The sequence below is a fragment of the Alternaria novae-zelandiae genome (assembly GCF_023758075.1).
Source record: "Alternaria novae-zelandiae strain BMP 2774 chromosome Unknown scaffold_6, whole genome shotgun sequence".
Classification (NCBI taxonomy): Eukaryota; Fungi; Ascomycota; class Dothideomycetes; order Pleosporales; family Pleosporaceae; genus Alternaria; species Alternaria novae-zelandiae.
The window spans coordinates 750,530-772,164 of NW_026056966.1; the positions used below are offsets into that span (position 1 = coordinate 750,530).

The 21,635-nt window shown below is 54.2% G+C and overlaps 2 protein-coding genes across 2 annotated transcripts; both read left to right on the forward strand.

Annotated features, from left to right (window-relative positions):
- Positions 1 to 12,895: 12,895 nt before the first annotated feature.
- J4E88_003782 (uncharacterized protein) lies at positions 12,896 to 13,328 on the forward strand (the record flags this gene model as incomplete). The annotated part of the gene is made up of 2 exons (XM_049397430.1): positions 12,896 to 13,036; positions 13,164 to 13,328. The coding sequence occupies 2 exons, from the start codon at positions 12,896 to 12,898 to the stop codon at positions 13,326 to 13,328; spliced, it is 306 nt and encodes a 101-aa protein (XP_049256818.1).
- A 5,813-nt stretch (positions 13,329 to 19,141) lies between these two features.
- J4E88_003783 (uncharacterized protein) lies at positions 19,142 to 21,234 on the forward strand (the record flags this gene model as incomplete). The annotated part of the gene is made up of 5 exons (XM_049397431.1): positions 19,142 to 19,452; positions 19,621 to 19,862; positions 19,915 to 20,119; positions 20,171 to 20,453; positions 20,512 to 21,234. 5 exons carry the CDS (start codon positions 19,142 to 19,144, stop codon positions 21,232 to 21,234), a joined length of 1,764 nt encoding a protein of 587 aa, XP_049256819.1.
- Between the last annotated feature and the right edge of the window lie 401 nt (positions 21,235 to 21,635).

The window sequence follows — 21,635 nt, forward strand, 5'->3', positions numbered from 1 at the left end:
GGAACGGCACCGCATTTGGCGATGGCTATAACGATCGCTTCCGCCAGGAGCTAGACTAGCTGCATTGTCGAGACGAAGCGCAGTAGGGTTTGTGGACGAAGCGCTTGGGTGAGGAGATCGTGTACTCTCGAAGATCGTTGCGGTCCTCGACATCGAATCCCGCTCGAGTCGTTCGTGTATGTGTTGTGTGTCTCGAGGTATGCGGAGGGGAGACAGCGTCGTGCGGAGGATCTTTTCGCGAGTAGTCTTTATAAAGGAAACGAGGGAAAAGGAGTAAAGTCCAACATGGCGAGAATTCTGTAGATCTAAGTAGCAGACCTAATGCGAGTACAATGTAGCCTGTATCATCTCAAGCTTGGCCTGCTCGCACAAGTGCAGCCGCTCTCTGGGGAGCCATTAACGCCTGGAACGTGCTTCACCAAGTGATGGAGGGTGGTCGGTGCTGCTGCTGGAGGCTTTTGGCGCTAAGGTTTGTTATGTTGTCAGGCCTTTTCAAGCTCCCCTTTGCCACCCACACCACCAAATCACGGCCACCCACAACCTTCTTCTGCAAGGCTGGTGCGCATCTCAAAGGTCTCTTTGCACCTTGCCCATACTTTCTCTCTCGTTCCATACCCGCCTTGAGCCTTTGCGGCGCCTTGACGATGGCGGCGATGCGGGAGTCCCAAATCGCTCCAGGTCTTGCCCACAACCACGGTACTCTCAAACACCACTAGAGTTGGCGAGAAGCTGGCCAAAGGTACAAAGAGCCAGCTCCAGCTTACTGTACCGTCGTACGAAGTGGTGCTGTCGAGATCGACGCCCTGTTGTTGACCTTGTAGCCGGCAAACTCTACCCCGCCTCAGGCGGCGGCAACCACAACAGCCTCACCAGAAGGCTACAAGGTCTTGACCAGTAAGTGAGCTCCCTTCCCATCCCCAGTGCATAGCGGCAAGAGAGCCAGGTGAGATGTCGCTGCTCAGCTCCTGGCTGTTGACCTCCGCTGCTTGCCTCCGCGGCGACAGCGGCGGCGACTATGTCCCACAACAACACACTCTGGCATGCCCTTGTTGACTACCATGGTCTTCACCATGCGCGCGCTGATACTGACAAGCATTCGTAGCGATGATGCCGCCAACCTCACCGGCGATGCTGGCAGGTCTTGCTCGGACATGCGCGACCTCCGCCATGACCACCGCATCAAGCGAGTCCATGGTGATCTAGTCGGTCTCCCCTCAGGTATGTTCCAGTCAGAGCGGCGTGAGTAACCTTCTCCCCATCGGCGCTGAGCGATTTGGCTGTCACCGAGTCGCAACTCCCCCTTCCTACCTCATGCGCACGAGACTCATGTAGTCTGAGCCCCCGGGCAAGTCTTTGCCAAGTCTTTCCTCTTGTACTGGGTCCTTCTCTTTCTCTTCCAACAACTCAAGTACATCAACTAACGGATGTGCTCGCAGGTACCTTTTACCCTCCACCTTCCGAGTCTGCTCTCCCTGGCCGGGCCATTCGATGGTCATCCACAACCGAATCACCTATCATACATCGACGCGCCGCCCACACGGACAGCAAGAACGTGTCACAATCCTAGGTAAGTCTGGTTTCCTTCTCCCTCGGATCATACCGACCGACACGTTGGGTGAGCATCTGGCCCCGCATGCTGGGTTGTGGTTCCTCATACCGCATCCTTCTTCCCGGGGCCTATATTGAAGCCATGACGCGGTGAGAGAGTTTGTTGGTCCTTGTTGGGCGCTGCTGGGGCAGCGCGTCTCGAGCCCAGAGACAAAGTGGAATGACAATCAGATACCGTCGCCAATCTCTGATGGCCTGGAGATCGATCACCGAGGGGGGCAATGACCGCGTCGACGCTTGACTGTTCCCCTCGCCGTGGTAGCCATCTACCGGTACGGCCTGGATGGTTGTCAAGCTCGTACATTTCGTCGCTTTCGCACTCTTGTCGTTGTCCTGCTGTCGAAAGGCTACCGACCTTGAGTAAGCTGACACCTTTTCTAGATTCGGCATCGGCATCGACCTTCGCAACCCGTCTTACCCCTTTGACGTCACCATGAGACCACCAAAGTCCTCAGCTTAGCTCCATCAGGTAACGTTCGACTCCTCTCCTACTCCCCGATTCCATAACAGACCCAGGCGCCGGGTGTGTGAGGAGGGGTCTTCCATACCCTTCTCTCGCATAACCCTCCGGTGATTCGGAGATCCTGCGCGCCGAGAGCAAGTTCACACACGTCAGTCTTGAACGTGGGAAATACCTTTGATACGAAGATTAAGCATGACGAATCAGTACCCTGGCGAGGGAGTACACACCCACAAACAAAGAGAAGCTACCCGTTCAAGCATTGTGTAGCGACGCATGACTGTTCCATTCGCGCTGCCCTCGTCGGCAAATGTGCCTATAGGTTGTCATGCTCGTACATTCCGACATCCGGTCTCCATTTTGAGTGGGCGCGAATGAGTTTGCTGACGCAATCGTAGTTTTCGTGGAGCGCATCAGCCGCAGCCATCATGGTCTCATCAGACTTAGGTAAGTCCACCACACCATCTTCTTTCTTCCCATCTCTTCATAACCCCCTGCAGGCGCAGGGTGTAGGAGGATCGATCTTCCATATCCTTACTCGTACACCCACGCGCCGAGATCAACAAAAGACCTGCAAAACCTCCCGCTCTCGGATATCTGTTCTTAAACTACAACTACCAGTCGACTCGGTCGATTTGCTCTTGGGCAAGGAAGGAGCAGTATTTTCAAAATCTGCAGGTCGATGCGTGACTGGTCCATGGCGAGCTAGCTCCTCCCCGCGAATGCCGCGTGTGGTTTGTCGCTCTCATACATCTTTTCAGACGATGACAGCCTCTTCAAGAACTTTGATGAGCATGTCCGTTAACACTTTGGGAGGTTTTCCCGACGAGTCCGCGGACGATAACGATTTGTCGGAGTTGCCGACCTTGCAGTAGGGCGGTAGGTCGCATCGTCATGTCATCCTCGGTACGCATCCCTCAACCATTCCAACTCTTGCGCATATACCAAGTACCTGATGATGATACATCAACACTCATTCCAATCACCGAACATTCGCTGTCGAAACCTATCGCTGAGGGTACTCATTGGCTTTTCTTGACCGAGGTTTGACCTTCCTTTTGCTGACATTGAGGAGCAGGCAGCTCTAGTCGAGAGCATCTCCAATAAAGGTAAGTGCGCAGTCGTTCATGTTACTTGCCCACCTCCCCTCATGATGATCAAAGAGTAAGGTTCAGACCGGACGACGCGCGTTCGTCAGTTCCGATGGCGACATTCAACTGTTCTGAAGACCACACTTCTACTGTGCAACTCGTACTGTGTTGGTAGACTCCGCTGACCACGCATGCAGAAGTTGGCATGACTGGATGGTCGACACATTCGCGACCCAATTCCGCGACAGTTGAGTAAGTCTTTCTACCTCTTCCCACTTTGTTCATCTTCGTGATGATACTTTCTGAGCATGTCTCGCTCGTTTCTAATGTCCATGAGAACAACGAAAGTTCTGATCTTTCCTTCTCTTTCCATGATCTTTGAGACTCTGATATTGCTTCTGTACTGACAAGCAACAGGCTCCTGAAGCACCGGCCTTGATGGCAAGGCTGTTGGCGACAATGCTAGTAAGTTTGTCCAAGGCCTTCCCACCCACACGCCTCCACTGCAAGGGCCGTCTCCGAGGTAAGCGTGCGACATTTCATCCAAGACTTGGCCAATGATGAGCAACCGACTAAGCATCTCTTCCGACAACCCATGAGGTCATTATCATGTATCATACTCTGAGGCTTCCCACTCTTCTGTTTGCTACCTGTCGTACATGTCTTGGCTGTGACTGACAATGCAGGGGGCTGGCTCGGTCTTGACCGCGACGCAAAACATCGACCAATGTACTGCACTCCACTCGTCTCCGTATGGAGGCAGCACATCGACATGATGACGACCAAAAGCAGGAATTGCCGCCGCCAGCAGTAATTCAGGATCGCAAACGTGTATCCGCTGACTCGCACGTTCCCGAAGTAAGTCCTTCTCTTTCTCTCGCGTTTTGTTGTTGCAATGATGATTTACTCTGCCGAATACCCCCATTTAACACTTACTGTAAATGACGGCTTGAGTGGCAACGTCGACAACCAGATGCATGGCCCCCGTGGCAGATGCATCTAGGTAGTTGACATGTCAAAAACGGATCTGAGCAATTTGAACCTCATTCTCATCGCTTTTGTTTGGAGGATCGAGCTTGGCTAACGAGGTACGAGAGCAGGACATCGGCCCCATGGTGTGGCTTCCAGGTAAGCGCTGCTTCGCAAAGTCGGCGTTTGCAGTCGTTAAGCATCCTCACACGCCTCCAGGTCCGGTTTGGCGCGAGTTCCAGTCAAAGGTATGTACTGCCATCTCCTCATCTTCCTGTTGTGTTATGATGAACCTGTTTCCCGATATACTTTAACCCTTACTCTTATGAGGGCATGACCTTACGAGGGCATGAACACGGGTGCGATGAGCCAGTGTACCTCGATTATCGACTGCACTGCCTTTACCAGCAGCGATGTCTTGTGCCCCCTTCTGTACATTTCGGTTTTGAGTACCCGCCTTTGCTGAACACGCGATGCTATCTCCGAATGTTGAAGCCTCTTCTTTTTCGGAATTCGCTAACAAGGCATGAGCCTAGATCGAGCGGTGCGGTTGGGCTTGCGCAGCAACATAGGTGTCGACTTCGTCGTAGTCGCTTTGGCATGCGTCGCCGGGAACATATGATCGAAGAGCGGTCATTCTCGTGCGAGGTCCGAGAAGCAGCGCGGACTGAACGACGGTGAGCATGACTCCTCTGCACTCTTTGCTATGATTAAAAACTCTTGGTCCGACTCCTGAAGACATCTGTAAAACTGAGCAACACATCTCCACTTCGTTTTGAGCACCAAATGATTGGCTGTCGCTGACAAAGTAGTTGCTAGGGCACATAAGATCCTGCTGGCTTTTCGGTGGCGGTGTTCAGACGTGGCTATCTTCCACGCGTGTGGAGGGAGACTTGGCGTTGCCGATGCGCGTCCGTGTCTTCTCCGCTCGGCGCTCCTTCCATCCGCAGTTCGATGGCGTCGCGAGCTGCGTCATCGGGCCATTTCTTTCGTCGGATCGTATTGTCTTCGTGCACATGATTGTAGGCGTTACATGCGGTTTATGTTCAAATGTCGTGAGAAAGGTAGGAGAGCGCGTCGACGCGTCGGCGAGGGGCTAAGCGGGGCCTTAGACGAAGATGGTTTAGCTGAAGTTTGCCAGAAGCACACCTCGCCTCATCAAACTTCTCCCATCCTGCATCACGCCCGCCGCCATCCATCGTGGATGTTAACAATGTCGCAGATTCAGGGGATTTTGTGCGGCGTCGTCACTCGAACGACGCGTATTCGTAGAGGCTCGTCTCGACATGCTGCTGCTGCTGTGCGATGCGCTCCCTCCGGCAGCGACACATTGCAGCTCCCTGTGCGACGACTGGGCTTCTGCATGCTTAAGGTATGTTCGGCATCATCTCCTTATCTCTCCGCACTTGCTGGCGACGTTTGCTCTCTTTCTGCATCCCCTTCTTATATGGTTGTCCGTCATTTCCGTATCGTCATACCGTAGGCGCTGGCTGTATCCGGCGAGATGTTCGCGCGTCGGGAAGAGAAGGGATCGTTTGACGGTGTCATCCTGTTGAGGAAGCACTGCGGCTGCCGTGTCGTTCTGCCGCAGCGGGCGAATGCTGGCATCCTTCTGCTTAGTAGTCAGTCCTTGTCATCATGCTACAGTAAAAACTTACCATGTCTTCGCCGGCTCTCCGCGTCTCCTGCAGTCCATGGTCCTCCAATGTGGTTGTTCCTTGTCACCGATATCTTACTGCTTGTGCGGATCGAACATGGGCGAGTTCAGGAAGAGGCTGGGCATGACCACTAGCTGTCACATTATGTCCATACCGTCAAGGAGGCATTCCGAATGCTTGACGCTGCGCCTGGCCTTTGCCCGAAAGCCGAAGCTGTCGCGTCCCCTCTGCTGCATGTAGATGTATCGACCATGTCCAGCATCGATGTTGCTTGTATGGCTTCGCTCGATTCGATAGCAGTGGCCGTGGGTAGTCCGTCTGCAAGGATGCGATTTGCGGCGGGAGGAAACTGAAGACGCGGAGGCGCCAATTTTCGCTACTTCGCCTGGACCATGGAGCTGGTGATAAAGCTGGCGAAGACTCTGCCGCCGAATTCCGTTAAGCCTTTGGAAGTGCCCGCGGGGGTAACGATCAGCTCAGCGTCCAGCGTGTGAGGCCATTGCGAGCCCGATGTTTTGTACCGCTGCTGGTATCGCTCGACCTCCTCCGTGTCCTTTATATTCCTCCGCGGGGTTCTTGGCGCGCAGGCGCGCAGGTGCTTAAGGCGGGCGGATGCTAGGAGGCTTGGTACCGGCGGATAAAGCTGTACGGCGCAGCTCTGGGCACTATGGTCAGGACATTAGCCTAAGTCCATGTAGGTCTTGGAGACTGCCGACTATCCGGCTGATGATGCTCGGAAGGTTCGTTACGGGAAGAAGGATGCCTCCGCATGCATGATCGGACCGTAGCTCGGTCGGTCGATGCCTCGCCTGACCAAGGGGCGCCCTCTAGGGCTTGCTTATCTTCGCGTGCATCGGATGAAGTCTTTGCATGGCCGCGTCGCCTCCGTATCCTGGCTGCGCCTCTGGTGTACTGGTCTTCGTCGCTCGCCTCAAGTATTGCCGCGATGTCGTCGAGGCTTCGGCACCGGTGCGTGCTGTGAAGGAGGCGTCTGCCATCGCGGGAGAGCTGTGGAGGTTCGATGTGGGAAAGGTCTGCGGGGCATGCTCAGGGTGATGGCGCAGGTTCGGCGGAGTCGCGCTGCGAGAGGTAGGTCGCCGAAGACTTCATTCACGTCCATCGGCGTCATGCAGATCTTGGAAGTATCGGTCTTTCCCCATGGATCTCCCAAGCGCTCAGTAAGCTGGAACCCTGAGACGCCGTTGTTGGTTGGATTTGTTCTTCCGGCGCCCTTCCCACCCTTCGTCGAGCTGTATGTTCGTCGCCAGCAGAGCCCCTGTTGTGCCTTCGCCGATGAGTCGCGCTGTTCGATGAGAAGAGATGACAGGCCGTTGATGTTGGCGCGCAGATGCTCGAGGAGGTGATGGTTGTCGTGTAGCTCGTCTAGTCCCGATGTGCGAAGGGTCGTCGGATATGATCGTGCCGCCGCCAAAAAAGTCTTGCGGAGTCGAGACGCGGGCAAAAGACAAGCCTTTCGTATTCCAGAGGCGACTCTGTGCCAACTGGAAGCTCCAATCCATACAGTATCTCCGCGCCCTTGTGCTGCCCTTGGATTGTGCTCGACCGGACTTGTTCGTGCGCCGTTCAATATCTCCGCCGTCGCTGTTCTCGTCGCCGATTCGATGCCAGGGAGGCAGTGGTGGAGGGCAGTCTTTCGTCCAGGCCATCGGGTTGGCTGAGTTGTGGTGCTGGTGGATGTCTCCGCCGTGGTGCATGTCGGTAGACGCGTTTTGGCGCCCGCCCTGGGCGATGTAAGTCACAACACTTGTTCATGCACCCACGGATCAGCAGAGACTAGGATGCTCCTGCCCTCAACGGAGGTCTCATTGCAAGCTCGTCGTCCTCGACTGAGGCAAGGCCGTCGTCCCCGACTGCGATCCCTGAGTTCATAGCCACCTCGACGCCGCCCCTGTTCTGGCAGAGTTGCTGAGCCTCTTGTCGATGCATGCAGTAGCTTCAGGGGCTTCGTCCGCCTTCAAGCAGCTTGTGCTGAAGCTTCTGCAAGTATTTTGGGCCATCTCAAGTCGGTGCAGGCTTGGCAGTGGTGATGGTGCTGAAGGGGTCCGCGGAGATTATCACTAGCGTCAAAGGCAAAGTAAGGTCAGGATCACCAACACAACACGGTAGGATAGGACTTCAAGACCTCGCGAGGAGGATGCAATACTATAGAACTATCTAAAATCATCGTCGTCGTCCTCCCAGCTCTTCTCTTGGTGTTGCAGTGTCTCAGTGGCAGATGCATCAAGCTGCCGCCGTCTGCCCACCCCTGTCTCATTGCTCGCGGTGATATTGATACTATTGAACAACTCGCCGTCACCGCCGCTCTCTCAGCTAGCTGCCTTACCATAAATCAAAGCTTTTTGTCTCACTCCCTCCCTCTCTCCTACTCCCACAACCACCACCCAAAATTGCCTCGCAGTCGACCTTTTTCTGCTCCTCGAAGCTTCCTTCCCTCTTCCAGCACCTCTACTCTACTTGGCAGTTGCCTCAAGGTATCCCCTCATTGACTCCCTGACTGCCAGCTAACTTTGGTAGCAGCAGCGCTGACTTTGGCTCTCCCCGCCACCTCTTGCCTCGCCTGGAGTCGGCCGCCCATGCCTTGCATGGGGATAAGTATAAACCTTCCATCAATATCTCCTCCTCCTTGCCTTGAGCTTTGCTGACGATGACCTTGCCGGCGCTGCTGTCGCGCGTCTGGTCTAGTACCCCGCTCCAAGAGCCAGCTTCAACCACCTCTACTCGTATCCTCTCCCCTTCTCTACCATTGCGACGCCGTCACTGATACGGCGTCGCCCTCGTCATGCTAATCCAAACCTTGTAATCGCTGGGTCACATCATGGCACATCTTGCCGTCACCAGCTCTGACCACATCTTCAGGTATCTCCTCCCCCCCTCTAACATTACGACGTCGCCATCAACGCGGCGTCGCTCGTACTGCTAAGCTTCAACTTTTAGTCGCAGCGCCTCCATCACGGCACTTACTGTCGTCGCCAGCAGTATCTTCGTCGGACCACCCAGCGCCCCTACCCCGCAATGTTTACCGACAAAACGACCATGTCCACTCATTGGTATATTACCTCTTCTGTCTTACATCATTAGTTCCTTGACTGACCTTTGTCTAGTGGTGCTGGCCCTTCCACCTCCATTCCCTTATCTCCTCCACCCTCCTTCATCCAGGTTTGTCATCCCCTTCCTTACTGACCCTGCCTCAGACAACGGCGGCCATTGACGAGTACACGATCGACTGCCCCGGCTTGCCGCATTCCGTATTGCAATAGCAACTCGCTGGTTGTCGATCTCATACATGCGGACCCCTCATGACCATTGCGACAGCTCTTGGTCCACTCCTGAGTTCATTCCTTTCCCTCATCGAGCTCATTGACTAACAAGACCAGTGCACGTCCCTTCAAACCTTCCCCATATCTCTACCAAGTACCCCGAATACCTAATCGAGGTGAGCACTTTGGCTGACTACATCCAGGGTATTGCCATCGCCTTTGGTCGAACTCAACACCACGAACCGAGACGCCCTCCACAACCGGCTTTTCGCTTTCCCAAGAAGCTCGACAAGGCTTGCGCGCGCAAGGCCCGATGAACTTCCGTTGTCCTTCCGATACTTCCCCCTTTCGCTTCTCTCGCCTTCGCCCAAGAGAAGAAGTACGATATCGGATGCCACCGCTGTACAACATGACAAGGCACCCTCTACACGTACGTATCCCCCCTCCCCCATCGTTGACTAACTAGTGTTTCAGGGTGGGATGGCAAAAATCTGACTCTGGCTCCCCGTCGCCGCCTCCTGGTAACGTCCTTCTCTTCGGAGAAGGGCGGCTAACTGAGCTCCAGTACTCGTGCTTGACCGCATTGAACCTTCTTCCAATCATTTTGCTTTCCTAAGCATCCTCACCACATTTTCTATTCTTTCCATCGTCCCCTCCCCCGAGCTCGCCATCGATGCCGGCTTACGCGCTGGCCGGCACATCAGCGAGCAGCAAACCTTTCATCAGCGTCTCATCGACGCTAAGTATCTACCTACCCTTACCGGCGACATTCACTTACTGACATGTATTTAGGCTGTCTCTCACCCATACGCCAGCGTCTCGAGATGCCATGTGGTCGAGACAGACGATCCATACGCCCATCGCGGGTAGCAATCGTATTCGACCCCAAGGCTTCGACAGCCTATCGCATGTACGTCGTCCTCAACCTTTGCCTTTTGCTAACGTATCGCAGTATCGAGAGCGATGTAAGTGCCCACTCCCCTTTGGTTGTTGCTAACGTGTCTCAGTGTGGGAAGTGAATCTGTCTCTGTGCGTCCCCGCCGCGCTTCCTGGAAACATCTCACCTAGTCTGAGGGAGATGGCTGAACAGGGCAGTCCCAGCAGGAAAGGTCATTGCCTGCTGGTGTCTTCGTTTGTTTAGGCGACCGCGCCGCGAGTGGTCAAGCCAATTCCTCGCCGAGAACGCCTTCCGCCCCTGAAAGTTCAAGCAGTAGAACTGGAAGCAAGCAAGATGTGTCACTGGGACACTGAGCAAAAACAAGCTACAATGAAGAGGCGAGCTGGCGCCAGACGAAGTGAGCATCATCTTTCCCCTTCGATGAACTCCCCTTCATTGACTAACGCTTGCCAGATACCAGCACCCCGACAAGCCCTGCCATCCACCCAGGGCATGGGAGGCAAAATCTGACTCCGGGTCCGCGCTGCGTCGCACCCGCCTCCCGGGCAATGTCCTCTCCCACGACGAGAGGGTAGCCAAGTGAGCTCCAGTCGCCAGCAAGACCTCATCACCACTTGTTGGTGTCGCCCCGATACCACCGGCTCGAGCGAGCGAAATCGACGCCCTCTGAGAATCCGCCTCGAACGCCAGCCTTACAACACTTCCAAGGTCATTTGCAATTGCAATGCGACGTCGCTATCTTTCCTACTTTTGCAAGCGTTTCAGCGTTCTTGATTAGAAGATGGAAGGTACACGAAGTTCACGCATTTCGCTTCTGCCAGGACATACTTGCTGGTACAAGCAGCGACCCATTGGCAGGTGAAGTACAAGACCGGTGAGTAGCTTCTTGCATCCTACTTGAAACCCATACTGACTCGTCCACAGGAAATGCTTTCGGGCGTCGCTTGTGGTGGTCTCGATAACATCTGCTCCATGTCGGCTCGGGAAGGCCCAACACGTGTAGGACGCAAGCTTTTCTGCTACTCGTCAACAAGCGCATCCTCACAGCGTTTGTTGGCATGACCTGTGTTGTCATGGACAGCCCAAACAAGCTGAGCATCGTCAACATCCCCACATACATCGAGGAGGAGCAGATTCGAGAGCTCGTCGAGACCCAACAAGCTGATCTTTCCTCTTCTGCTCTTTGTTGGATTTGGGGACCGGCTACAAGGTGCACGAGGTCGCCGACCAGTCGTCATCGTGACTGAGACGATCTTCATGACCGTCACGCTTGAGTCAACTTCAAGCTCTGCATCGTCCAGTTGCTACGCCATTACTACCTTTGCTGCGCTGCCGGAGGCGTCCATCACCGTCGAGGTCCCGCAGAAGGGCGTTCCTGACGTCGCGTCCACGCATTAGTTTCGCTTCAACCTCCTTGGCTCCTCCATGCATATACTACGCTCACACATCGCCTCCTTACATGGCCGATATGAACCAAGAAACGATCCAGAGTGAGGGCAATGCTGTTCTCATCGTTGTTGACGGATGTGTTCCAGAAGGTCATTACCATGGTACATGAGTACGTTCAAGGAGAGGACTTTGAGGAGGACGATGCTGGCCCTCAGGCCGGCTTCGAGGAGGAGGATTCGACAGCGACAAGTCGCCTTCCCTAGTGATGGGTTGGTGCCCATGGTAAGCCGCCTTCTCTACCGATAGGGTTGGCGTTCATGGTAAGTCGTCTTCCCCAGCATGGGGTTGGCGCCCGTCTTCGGACGGCGACAGGAGTATTCGGCGACCACGGCGAGGAGAGGTCTAATGCAGCAAGTCCGCTTCTACCTCCTACGGACCATCGAGAAATCCCATCTCCCGAACCAGAATCCAGAGTCGCGAGGAGTCGAAGAGCAGTACGTTCTGCCCGGGGCCAATGTCACCGTTGCCAAGCGTGGCAGCCAGAACAACGACGTAGCGTCGGCAGTCAAGATACCCAGCGCCTCAGATACTCCCCGTGGTGAGCAGAGAAGAACTCACACCTCTTCTCATGTCGCTCAAGACAAACGTTTGGATCTTGGAGTTGGTGGTAAATGCAGAGCATCTCTTCAACAACGACAAGATCGACCTGTTCATCGAGTACGTGGAATTCGTTGCGCTTGGTCTCTCTCAAACTTCTCCGGCAGACCTCTCGACCAAATGCCTACAACGTTGCGCCACAGCATCAACAGCTTTCACGCCCCATGCTCAACGACGACAAGTTCGAAATGCATCCCGCACGATCACGTACTCCTGTCCTCCACGTCCAAGAACAGAGTCTTGAGGATCGATACGGTACCCACAGACATTCCCGGGCATCACGAGAGTAAACCTGCATACCAAGATGACGGAGATGAGCCAACGCATAGTTGCTAGCACTTGGTTTCAGCACTTCCTCTGGCGACCCTCATCGGCAAGAAGTACTTTGTGCTTCACGACAACAACGCGATGGCATCGCAACGCATACTTCATCTCCTCCGACGGCTCGTGCCAACGGCAACCACGTCAAGACCTGCTCTGATGTTCGGCGAGATCGGCCACCATCTCAGAGTCCACCGCCTTCGCTTATCTTTAACATATCTCATACCCCAAGCTGTAAGTCGCCTTCTCCTAATGATAGGGTTGGCGCTTGTCTTGGGGCGACAGTTCAGAAGCAGCCGATATCTCTTCACCCAACCAGTAGTACGAGCATATCGTCGACAGACGAAGCCCATACATCGCAGTATCCTGTGACGCCCTGGAATACTTCATGCCCGGATGGCGGTCTCCATCTGAGACTGCTACCTCGCTACTGCTGTATGCTCGTAGCCCGTGCCCAGAGTGCCACGACTTCTCCTCTCCATCGCCGCTGCCTCCAGCTCCTGCGCACGGAGTTTACCATCTTGAATCAGCTGAGAGACTTGCAGCACCCATCACCTCTTTCGGGGATGAACACCACTCCGGATCTGCTACTCGTCAACAAGCGAACGCCTCCTCCGGAGACGAACACCACTCCGGATCAGGGCGGCGACGGTGACGAGGATGCCGCTAAGCGCAAGCTCTCCAACCAGATCCTCGCGCGTGTCGTCGTTGGTCGCAAACTTTCGAAACCTCGCCAGAAGCCCGTCTCGGAGCGGCCCGTCCTCAGGATGCGCGGGGACAGGGAGGCCAGATACCGAAGCCAATCTACTGGACACTACCAGACAGATTCGCTAGCTTCTGTGCTATCTACCTCGCCATTTCGTGCTACTCGTCAACAAGCGCAAAGAGAAGTTCAATGATATCAGCCCTCAGGCGGGCTTCGAGGAGGATCTGTACGCTGCTATGGCGCTGTCTGGCACCAAGGCTCAGGTCCTTGAGATGCACAAGGAGTTGGTCTGATTTGAGATGGATATGGACGATACTGGTAACTGGTGTGTAATGGCCTGAGATGATATGGACATGACTGTTACCACTACCCAATCGCCTCTTTCGGGGAGGACGCGATGGAGGCTTCGGCGGCGGACGTGATAGGATGCGTCAGCTCTACTCTCGATTCCGGGTTCGGGCTCTTCGACCGCAGGTCGCTCAGTAACATTATCCAGATGCCATAAATTCGCACTCCAAGCCGTCTGGAGGCAAAAGGAGAGTCCCCGCCCTTCAACAAGCCGCGCGAGGCTACCCCCGACCTCACCAGCTTCACAAACATCCAGAAGCGCGAACGTCGCATGACACAATGGGACATCAAGTCCGCAGGCTACGAGAACATCACCGCCGGAGGCCGTCGCATCGCAACGCATACTTCAATCCCACTGGTTCGCCTATACCGTTCAGTGGCTCACGCTTGAAGCGCCTCCTCCCCGAGTGTCAGCGTCTGCCTTTGTCGATGACGCCCCATGGGATGACCGCCAACAGCTCTGTCCTGGACAAGAGCATATTGTGCAGGTGCACAAGGTTTCCTGTACATTTTTACCATCGCCAAAGAGCTACCGCAGCGACGACTTCGAGAACACATACAGTCCAGGGCCTATGCTAGATCAATCTTCGCCACGGCTGCGGTCCATTTGCACAGCTCTGTCCTGGACAAGAGCATATCACCATCGCCAAAGAGTTACCGCAGCGACGACTTCGAGAACACATACAGCCCAGGGTCTATGCTAGATCAATCTTCGCCATGGCTGCGATCCCTCCGCTTCATTCACTCTTTCGCTGACCCCCAGCGGATGGAACCAGTTCATTGACCCCAACAACACCACCGTCTTCATCGGCGGTCTCTCCGGCTACGTCAGCGAGGACGAGCTACGCTCCTTGAGTCGGTGGATTGAATGATGGAAAGTGTCGAAGGAAACCCTCCTTGGTGTTGCGGTAGATATAGTAAGTCTCCCATCCCTGCTTCTCTTTCCGGTTCCAGTTGCTAACTCTTCGCAGATTTATACTTGTTTGATACCTGTTCTGTCTCTTTTGCTTGCGTGATGTGATGCTCCCGCTTTTGATGTCGGCCTGGCTGCGTATCTTCGCTTCGGGTAAGTGATCCCTTCTTAACCCCCCTTCGTACAAGACCACAGCTAACTCTTTCACATCTCCTCTCAGCTTATGCCGACGCTAGCTCTGCGCTTCTCAAGGCGGTGCGATGATCTTCCGAGACTACTTCCTCATAGTAGTATCTCCAGTCCGCGCCGCCGAGATCTGAGTCTCTTCTCTTTCCCCAGCCCTTGATCCGATGGTAGCTTTCTCTAACGTCGTCTCCGGCAGCGGCGACAGCAATCTGTGAGTGTCGGTCAAATTGACTAGATGCCCGAAGGTTTGGGACGGTGGCTGACTTCAAACGCATGACCTTCGATATTGCGCTGACTCTCGTGCGACTATGGCATTGCTGTAAGTACTTCCGACCAGATGCCCGATGAATGAAGCTTATGCTGACTTTACGCACGTACGCCTTTCCGACTGGCGTTAACGATGGTCAGCTTTCTCGAGCCCAATCATTCGCAACGGCGGATGCTATCTTGTGAGTGTCGCTCAGATTGAACAAGTGTCCGAAGATCCAGCTTCTTCACTGACTTCAGCGCCAGGCATTTCAATCCGCGTTCTGGCAGGCTTCGATCTTGGTTGCTTCATCGCAGTAAGTACCTTGACCAAATGCTCGGTGGTGAGGCACATTGCTGATCATCAAGATATACGCCTCCTCGCCTGGCTCTTCTTCCTGGTCACATCGCCTAGCCATTTCGCATCCTCCACTCGTGGCATCTCCACCCGACTGCCAGCCAAATCCGGTAGCCTTCTCGAGCGTCGTTGTCCGCAACGGCCAAGCAATCTTGTGAGTGCTGTTCCCATTGACCAGCTGACCCGAAGTATCCAGACTCTACCGGCGTGTTCTCATGTACTCAGCTCTTTCTTTGGTTGATCGCAGTCCCAATGTTGGTTTCAGGGAGTCGCATCAACCTCTAAGGTAGTGAGACCACTTCCTCATAGTGGCCTCTCACTGAGCGGCTCCCAAGAGCAAGTAAGCCGCATTTCGAGCTGCTATCCAGAGCGTTTGTCCTGTATAGACCCACAGCTCGATGGCCGGGCGTGGGTTAAGCATCTTTTTCAATTCATTGAACTGATGCTGTGGGTCGTCCGTACATTTCCCATACTTCACATGAAGTAGTGGGTACTTGATCGAATTTGGTAGCTTCTGGTGTCGGCGGCGGCGCCACGCATCCGGTGAGTGTCGTTCGAATCGACCGAATGCCCGAAGACATGGACTTTGCTAACGCGATGTGTGTATTTTTGACCTTCTTTGACTCCGCGGCGGACTTCCAGTCTTGACGACTACTTTGAAGGTAAGTACCTGCTCTTCTTCAAGACAACATCCTCCTAACCGCATGGTGTCGTATGCGCGCAATGTGCTCATCCAGCTTCCTCACTCGTATCCAGAGGCGCGGCGGCGAGTACCTCTGATTCCCCAAGTCAGTATCATGCTAACCGGTTGGTGTAGCATACGCGCATGTGCTCTCGTCGAATTCGACGGTAAGTACCTCGTTCCTCTCAAGACAGCAGCATACTAACCGCGGGCGGTCTGCCCTTTTCAGATTGTTCATGCGACAAGCTCTTGTCTAGTCTTCGCAATACACCGAACGTCGTAGTGTTGAGTGTCGTCGTCTGCCCTGCTCTTCCCATTCGCGTACAGCTAACATTTTCGCAGATACGCTTAAGCATCATCAACAAGCTGCTACATCCGTCCCTCCTCATCTCCTTCTTTCATGTCTGCCTCCTCCTCTTTTGGCTATCGAATCGGCGGAATGCGTCATCGTTGGTAAATCGTCAACTTCAACTCCGCGGATGTCGTCCATAACTGGCCAGATGGATACAGCGCTTCCGAATGATGCGACGACATCAAAAGCAGAGTATCAAGCGTTTCAAGGATATTGCCTTGGCTTCAGGCGCCGCTTTGACGCTCCCTCGTCGTGGTGCGAGGCTGGGGTCGCAAGAAACGCCGCACCAAAGGTACGCTCAACACTCCATCTGCAGGGCATGCTAACATTGACTCCACCTTGACCAACCATCTCAGAACTCCTCTCCTCTCCTCTCCTTTCGGCTCCCTGTCGGCGCTTAGCGCGTGCCACACGCCGGCTGTTGCCTTGTCGCTGCGCACAAGCCCGGGTACCCGCTCAACGCAAACAAACGCCCTCACCGCTCGACCTTGGGTATATATCCACCACAATCGAGCTTCTCTTCGCCTTCGGGCATTTGGTCATTTGAAACGATACAGAGAAGATTAGCATGGCCCCTGCACTAAGGATGACACGCTCAATCAAAGAGACGCTAACATTTTTTTTTGCGAATCTTTTGGCTTCACTTTGCCTTGCGTAAGGTCAGCGATTCGAACACGCAAGGCGACGGCAGCACGGACTTGCTTTCCACGCTCTTTTTTGCTGCCAACGCCGGCGCGCTGACTATGGATAAGCGACATGAGGGTTTGTCGAGCGTCCATCCTAGGCTATGGTATCTTGTTATCGACTTTGAAAAGCTGCTGATATCCAGGTCTGTCAATCCGTGGCTTTTTTTTGCGAGTGCTTTCTGAGCTCATCGTAGGTATCGGTTCGACGTTGATCCTGATGGCCCAAGGGGACACGCGGTCTTGGAACATTGCTGTCCAAGCATTACGACGGCTCCACAGAAAAGGACCTACTGCCTCAGGGCGATAGTAGTGTCCCGAAACTGGAGCCGAGAAGAAACCAAAGTGCATGCCCTGTCTTCCAGAGATCGAAAAGTCGGATATCTAAGGATGGTGTTATCAAGTATACTTGCTGCGCCCGTTACGCAGATTCCGAAGGCAGGTTGCGTATATGCAAGGACGCAGAGCTGTGCCGCTCGCCCGCTACATGGAACGGCATGTCGCGTGGGTCTGCAGGTTGCTCTGCTCCGACATTATTAGATGGATCAATCCATACATATTTCAACACCGCCCTGCGTTCGAATTCGGAGTGAGTGAGGTACATCAATCATGCCGATGCCCGATTGCAAATCATGTCGTCGTCGTCGAGTTCGGTAACAGAGATGGGTTGCAGGTGGAATGGAACAACGATATCACGTACGGGTGCAGAGCCCAAAAACGATAATTGAGATGACGGAACGATTGAAGAAACGAGATGACATTAAGAGTGCGAAGCGTCGCGAAGACGAAGAAGAGCTTTGAAGAGGACGCGAGGGGTAGGCGTATCGTGCGCTTGCGCAAATGGTGTCAATCATGACTCCGACGGCTGAAGGAAAGTAGCACTGTTTTCGATAAATCCAGGACCTGGGGGTTGCAACAATGCAGGGTCTGCTTCACAACATGGCCGTCATGGTTGAGACGAAGAGGTTTGACGGGCACAGCTGAACTTTGGTGTCGCGAAGACCTCAATCGACGTTGATTGGCTGACGACCTTGGCGCCGCAGAACCTCCGGGCCAAGATCCGCATCTGCAAATCGTCACGCCGCGACATCACCACCGTTGACGTCGGCACCACACATCTCCGCCTGTCGCAATGGCGAAGAAAGGTATGCGCTCTTGCTTTACTCTAATCTCAGGTCCCCAGAAGCCAACACAAGGCCCCCGCCGATCCACAAGGCACCCTCTCACGGCTCACGACTCTGCGTACATGCGCTGACGACGACACTTCACAGCAAAGTCCCGCACCATTATGGTGCGCCTAATCTCGATGGCCATGACGGGCTACTACCGGACAATGCAAAGACCACGTGCGCATCAGCCGCTGAGCATGCTCAAATACGATCCCATCGGTACGACACCATCGTTCCTTCCTACCTTTTTCCTCGACCGGCGCTTGCCTCATACACGGAGCCATGCTAGATCGGATACAATTTTGGGGCAATTGAAGGACCCGCGGGTCTTTGCGGGGCAGGCTGGATACAGGAACATGGCTGACAGCGGACAGTGCGGAAACAAGTACTTTTCCTCGAAGCGAAACGCGGCAAGAAATAGAACGAACTCTTCACCACGAAATGAGCGGGCGCAATAGAGAGCATTAGACGATCACGATGAATATTGGATCTGGGCAATTATGGAAGTCAGGATGAATAGAGGGAAGCCGCGCACCACAGGTGGAAGCCCCGGCAGCAAGGACTACCATCTGGAGCCAGCGACAGGCATGAAGCAAGCCCCATGCTTGCACGCCTATGTACTATACAGTCAGCATGGTTTGGCGTTATATACGATTCAAAGCAGACATGGACAGCACGTCTGCCACACAACAAACAACTTCTCACTCTCGCCTGCTCCAACTTTTCTTACTCTATCTCCCCGACTACGCGGCAATACTCATCTCTGTTCACAGGTACTCCCGTATTCCTGACCCGAACGCCGAGATGAGGATGCTCGCCAAGGTCAAGGCTCCGCCCCGCTGCTTGTCTGGCCTCTTGGCCCTACTTAGTGCATCGGAAAAGCCTCAGCACCTGGACGGGTTGCCCGAAGAGGTCGTTCCGACTGGAGAAAGGCTTGGACTACGTCGCCGATGGGCTTTGTACCAGCCACAAATTACCCCATATATGCTATGGCTAAGACTCTGGGGTTGCAGGTGATGGCGCACGGAGGAGTTGGCTGCAACCTAAACGCGTCTGTCTACCGGCAGGATAGCCGAGTGTGCGGAAGCGCAAAAGTATAAAATGGCGCTGACCAGCTGATGTTTGAACTATTCGTTGGCTAGGACTCTTTCGACCATCTCAGTCTCAAAATGGGTTCCGAAAAGATAGACGAGAAGCGCTCAGAACATTCACCTGACACGCGCATTGATAACATCAACTATGAAAATCCTTCCTCATCATCACAAGATGCGATCGAACAACAAAAGGCAGCATCACAACCTTCCGGCGTCCTAGGTATCTTCTCCAAGCTCGGTAATCTGCCAGAATGGCACGTTCCCGGCGCTGGTCTCCTCCAAGGGAAAGCGTTGAACAACGCCATAGCATGGTGCTCTTGTCTGGCATTTCTCATGTTCGGTTATGACCAGGGAGTTTTGTCCGGCGTCCTCACTCTCGATGGCAAGTACTCTGACATATGAACTGTATGAGACGTACGCTGACTTCTCCGCCATCTAGATTTCCAACGCCACTTTCCTCTTATGACACCTCGCGAACGTCAGAACAATCTCTGCTGGCTCGATGCACCGACCAACACTGTTCCCGATCCAAGCATGTGCACGGGTAGCCCCAGTATCCTATCCGCATGCGTCGCGGTGTATCAGATTGGATGTTTCCTCGGCGCCGTTCTGATTCTGTTCTACGGTGAGGTCTGGGGAAGGAAAAGCAGTAGCTTCTGGGGCAGCTTCATCATGATTGTTGGAACAGTTCTCCAAGTGGTTGCGGGAGGTACTAGTGGTGGTGGAGTCGACGGGTACGCCCTACTGTCCATTGGTCGTGTGGTCGGTGGCATTGGCAACGGCATGGTCACAGCGAGTGAGTGTTTTATTGGCTTGCAAGCTTCATCACTTACTAATAACCTTCCCAGCCATCCCGACCTGGCAATCTGAATGCGCGAAACCGGAGAAGCGTGGACGCTTGATCATCACATCCGGAGCAGTCATCGTCGCAGGCGTAATGATCTCGTACTGGGTAACTTACGGATTCTACTTTCTGCCATCGGGCGAGGTCTACAGCTCCGTGCGCTGGAGGTTTCCCATTGTCTTCCAGTCTTTCTTCACTATTCTCGTCATGTACGTCTACCTTCTCCTGTTCCTCAGAGCATACCACTAACATGATCTCAGGATCGGTCTTTGCTTCCTGCCCGACTCGCCAAGATGGCTCGTAATGCGTGGCCGCCACACTGAAGCCCGACTCCTACTCGCTCGCCTCGCCGGTACATCTGCGGACTCGGAAGAGGTCGATACGGAGCTCACAAACATAAAGGATGCACTGGAAGCGCAAAGTAGGGATGGCCCATTCAAGATGAAGGAGCTTCTGCACAACGGCCCCAGTCAGAACCTTCGGCGTACGCTATTGGGAGTGGCATCGCAGTTCTTCCAACAGATCAGCGGTATCAACCTCATCGTACGTACGCCTTCAGATATCGTAGTGGTAAACCACAAACTGACCTTGCTTTCACTAGACCTACTACGCAACCTACGTCTTCGAGAACTCACTTGGTTTTGGCCCCGACATGTCCCGTCTCCTGTCCGCATGCAACGGTACCGAATACTTCCTCGCCGGACTAGTCGCAATTCCATTGATCGAACGAGCTGGTCGTCGCAAACTCATGCTCTTTGGTGCGTTCGGCATGATGGCTAGTATGGCTATCATGAGCGGCATGACGTCGACGGCCACCGAAAACGAATTTGGTGCTCCGGTCTTAGAGCCTAAGTACGGCATCACGGCTGTGGTGTTCATGTTCGCCTTCAACACGTTCTTCGCGATCGGTTGGCTAGGAATGACATGGCTCTACCCTGCCGAAATCACCAACCTCCGCATCCGCATCCAAGCAAACGCGCTTTCTACGTGCTCTAACTGGATATCCAACTTTCTCATCGTCATGATCACGCCCCCAGCGTTCGCGAATCTGCAATACAACACCTACACCATGTTCGCGGTCTTCAATGCCTGCCTCATACCCAGCGTCTACTTCTTCTTTCCGGAGCCCAAGGGTCGCAGTCTGGAAGAGTTGGATGTCATCTTTGCGAGCGCGCATCATGAGGGCATCAATCCGGTCAAGCAAGCGAAGGAGATGCCTAAGCTGATGGGTAGGGAATTGGACGTGGAGATTGCGAGGTATTTCGGTGGTGATGTGGAGGAGGCGAGGCGGAGGAGTGTAACGAGTGCTGGAATGAACGCGTGATTGAACCCGGAAGACCCGGAAGGGCTGTCGTACACCGGGTAGGAGCAACCTCGGTGTGTGTGTTTCACACATAAACCTCGCAGAGTCCGGGGATTAGAGCATTAGTAAATGCCACCAACAGCATTGCTCTTTCGAACCCAATACCTCTGAAGTCGCGAAAATTGCTGTTATGGCCGCGTGTACCCGCCTGTATACTCATCCGCTTGAGGCCTGATTGAGATTGATCAGGACACCGAGATACCGTGCCGTGTTGCGCGTATGCGATCTACTTGCTGACTGCGATTGTCCCCACCCAGCCACTTGCTAGTGGTCTGAGCAACCAGACACCGCTCACCCATCTGAACTACGCCTTGGCCATCCTGAGTTCCTAATGTAACAAGCCATGCGATTTGACTTCCTGA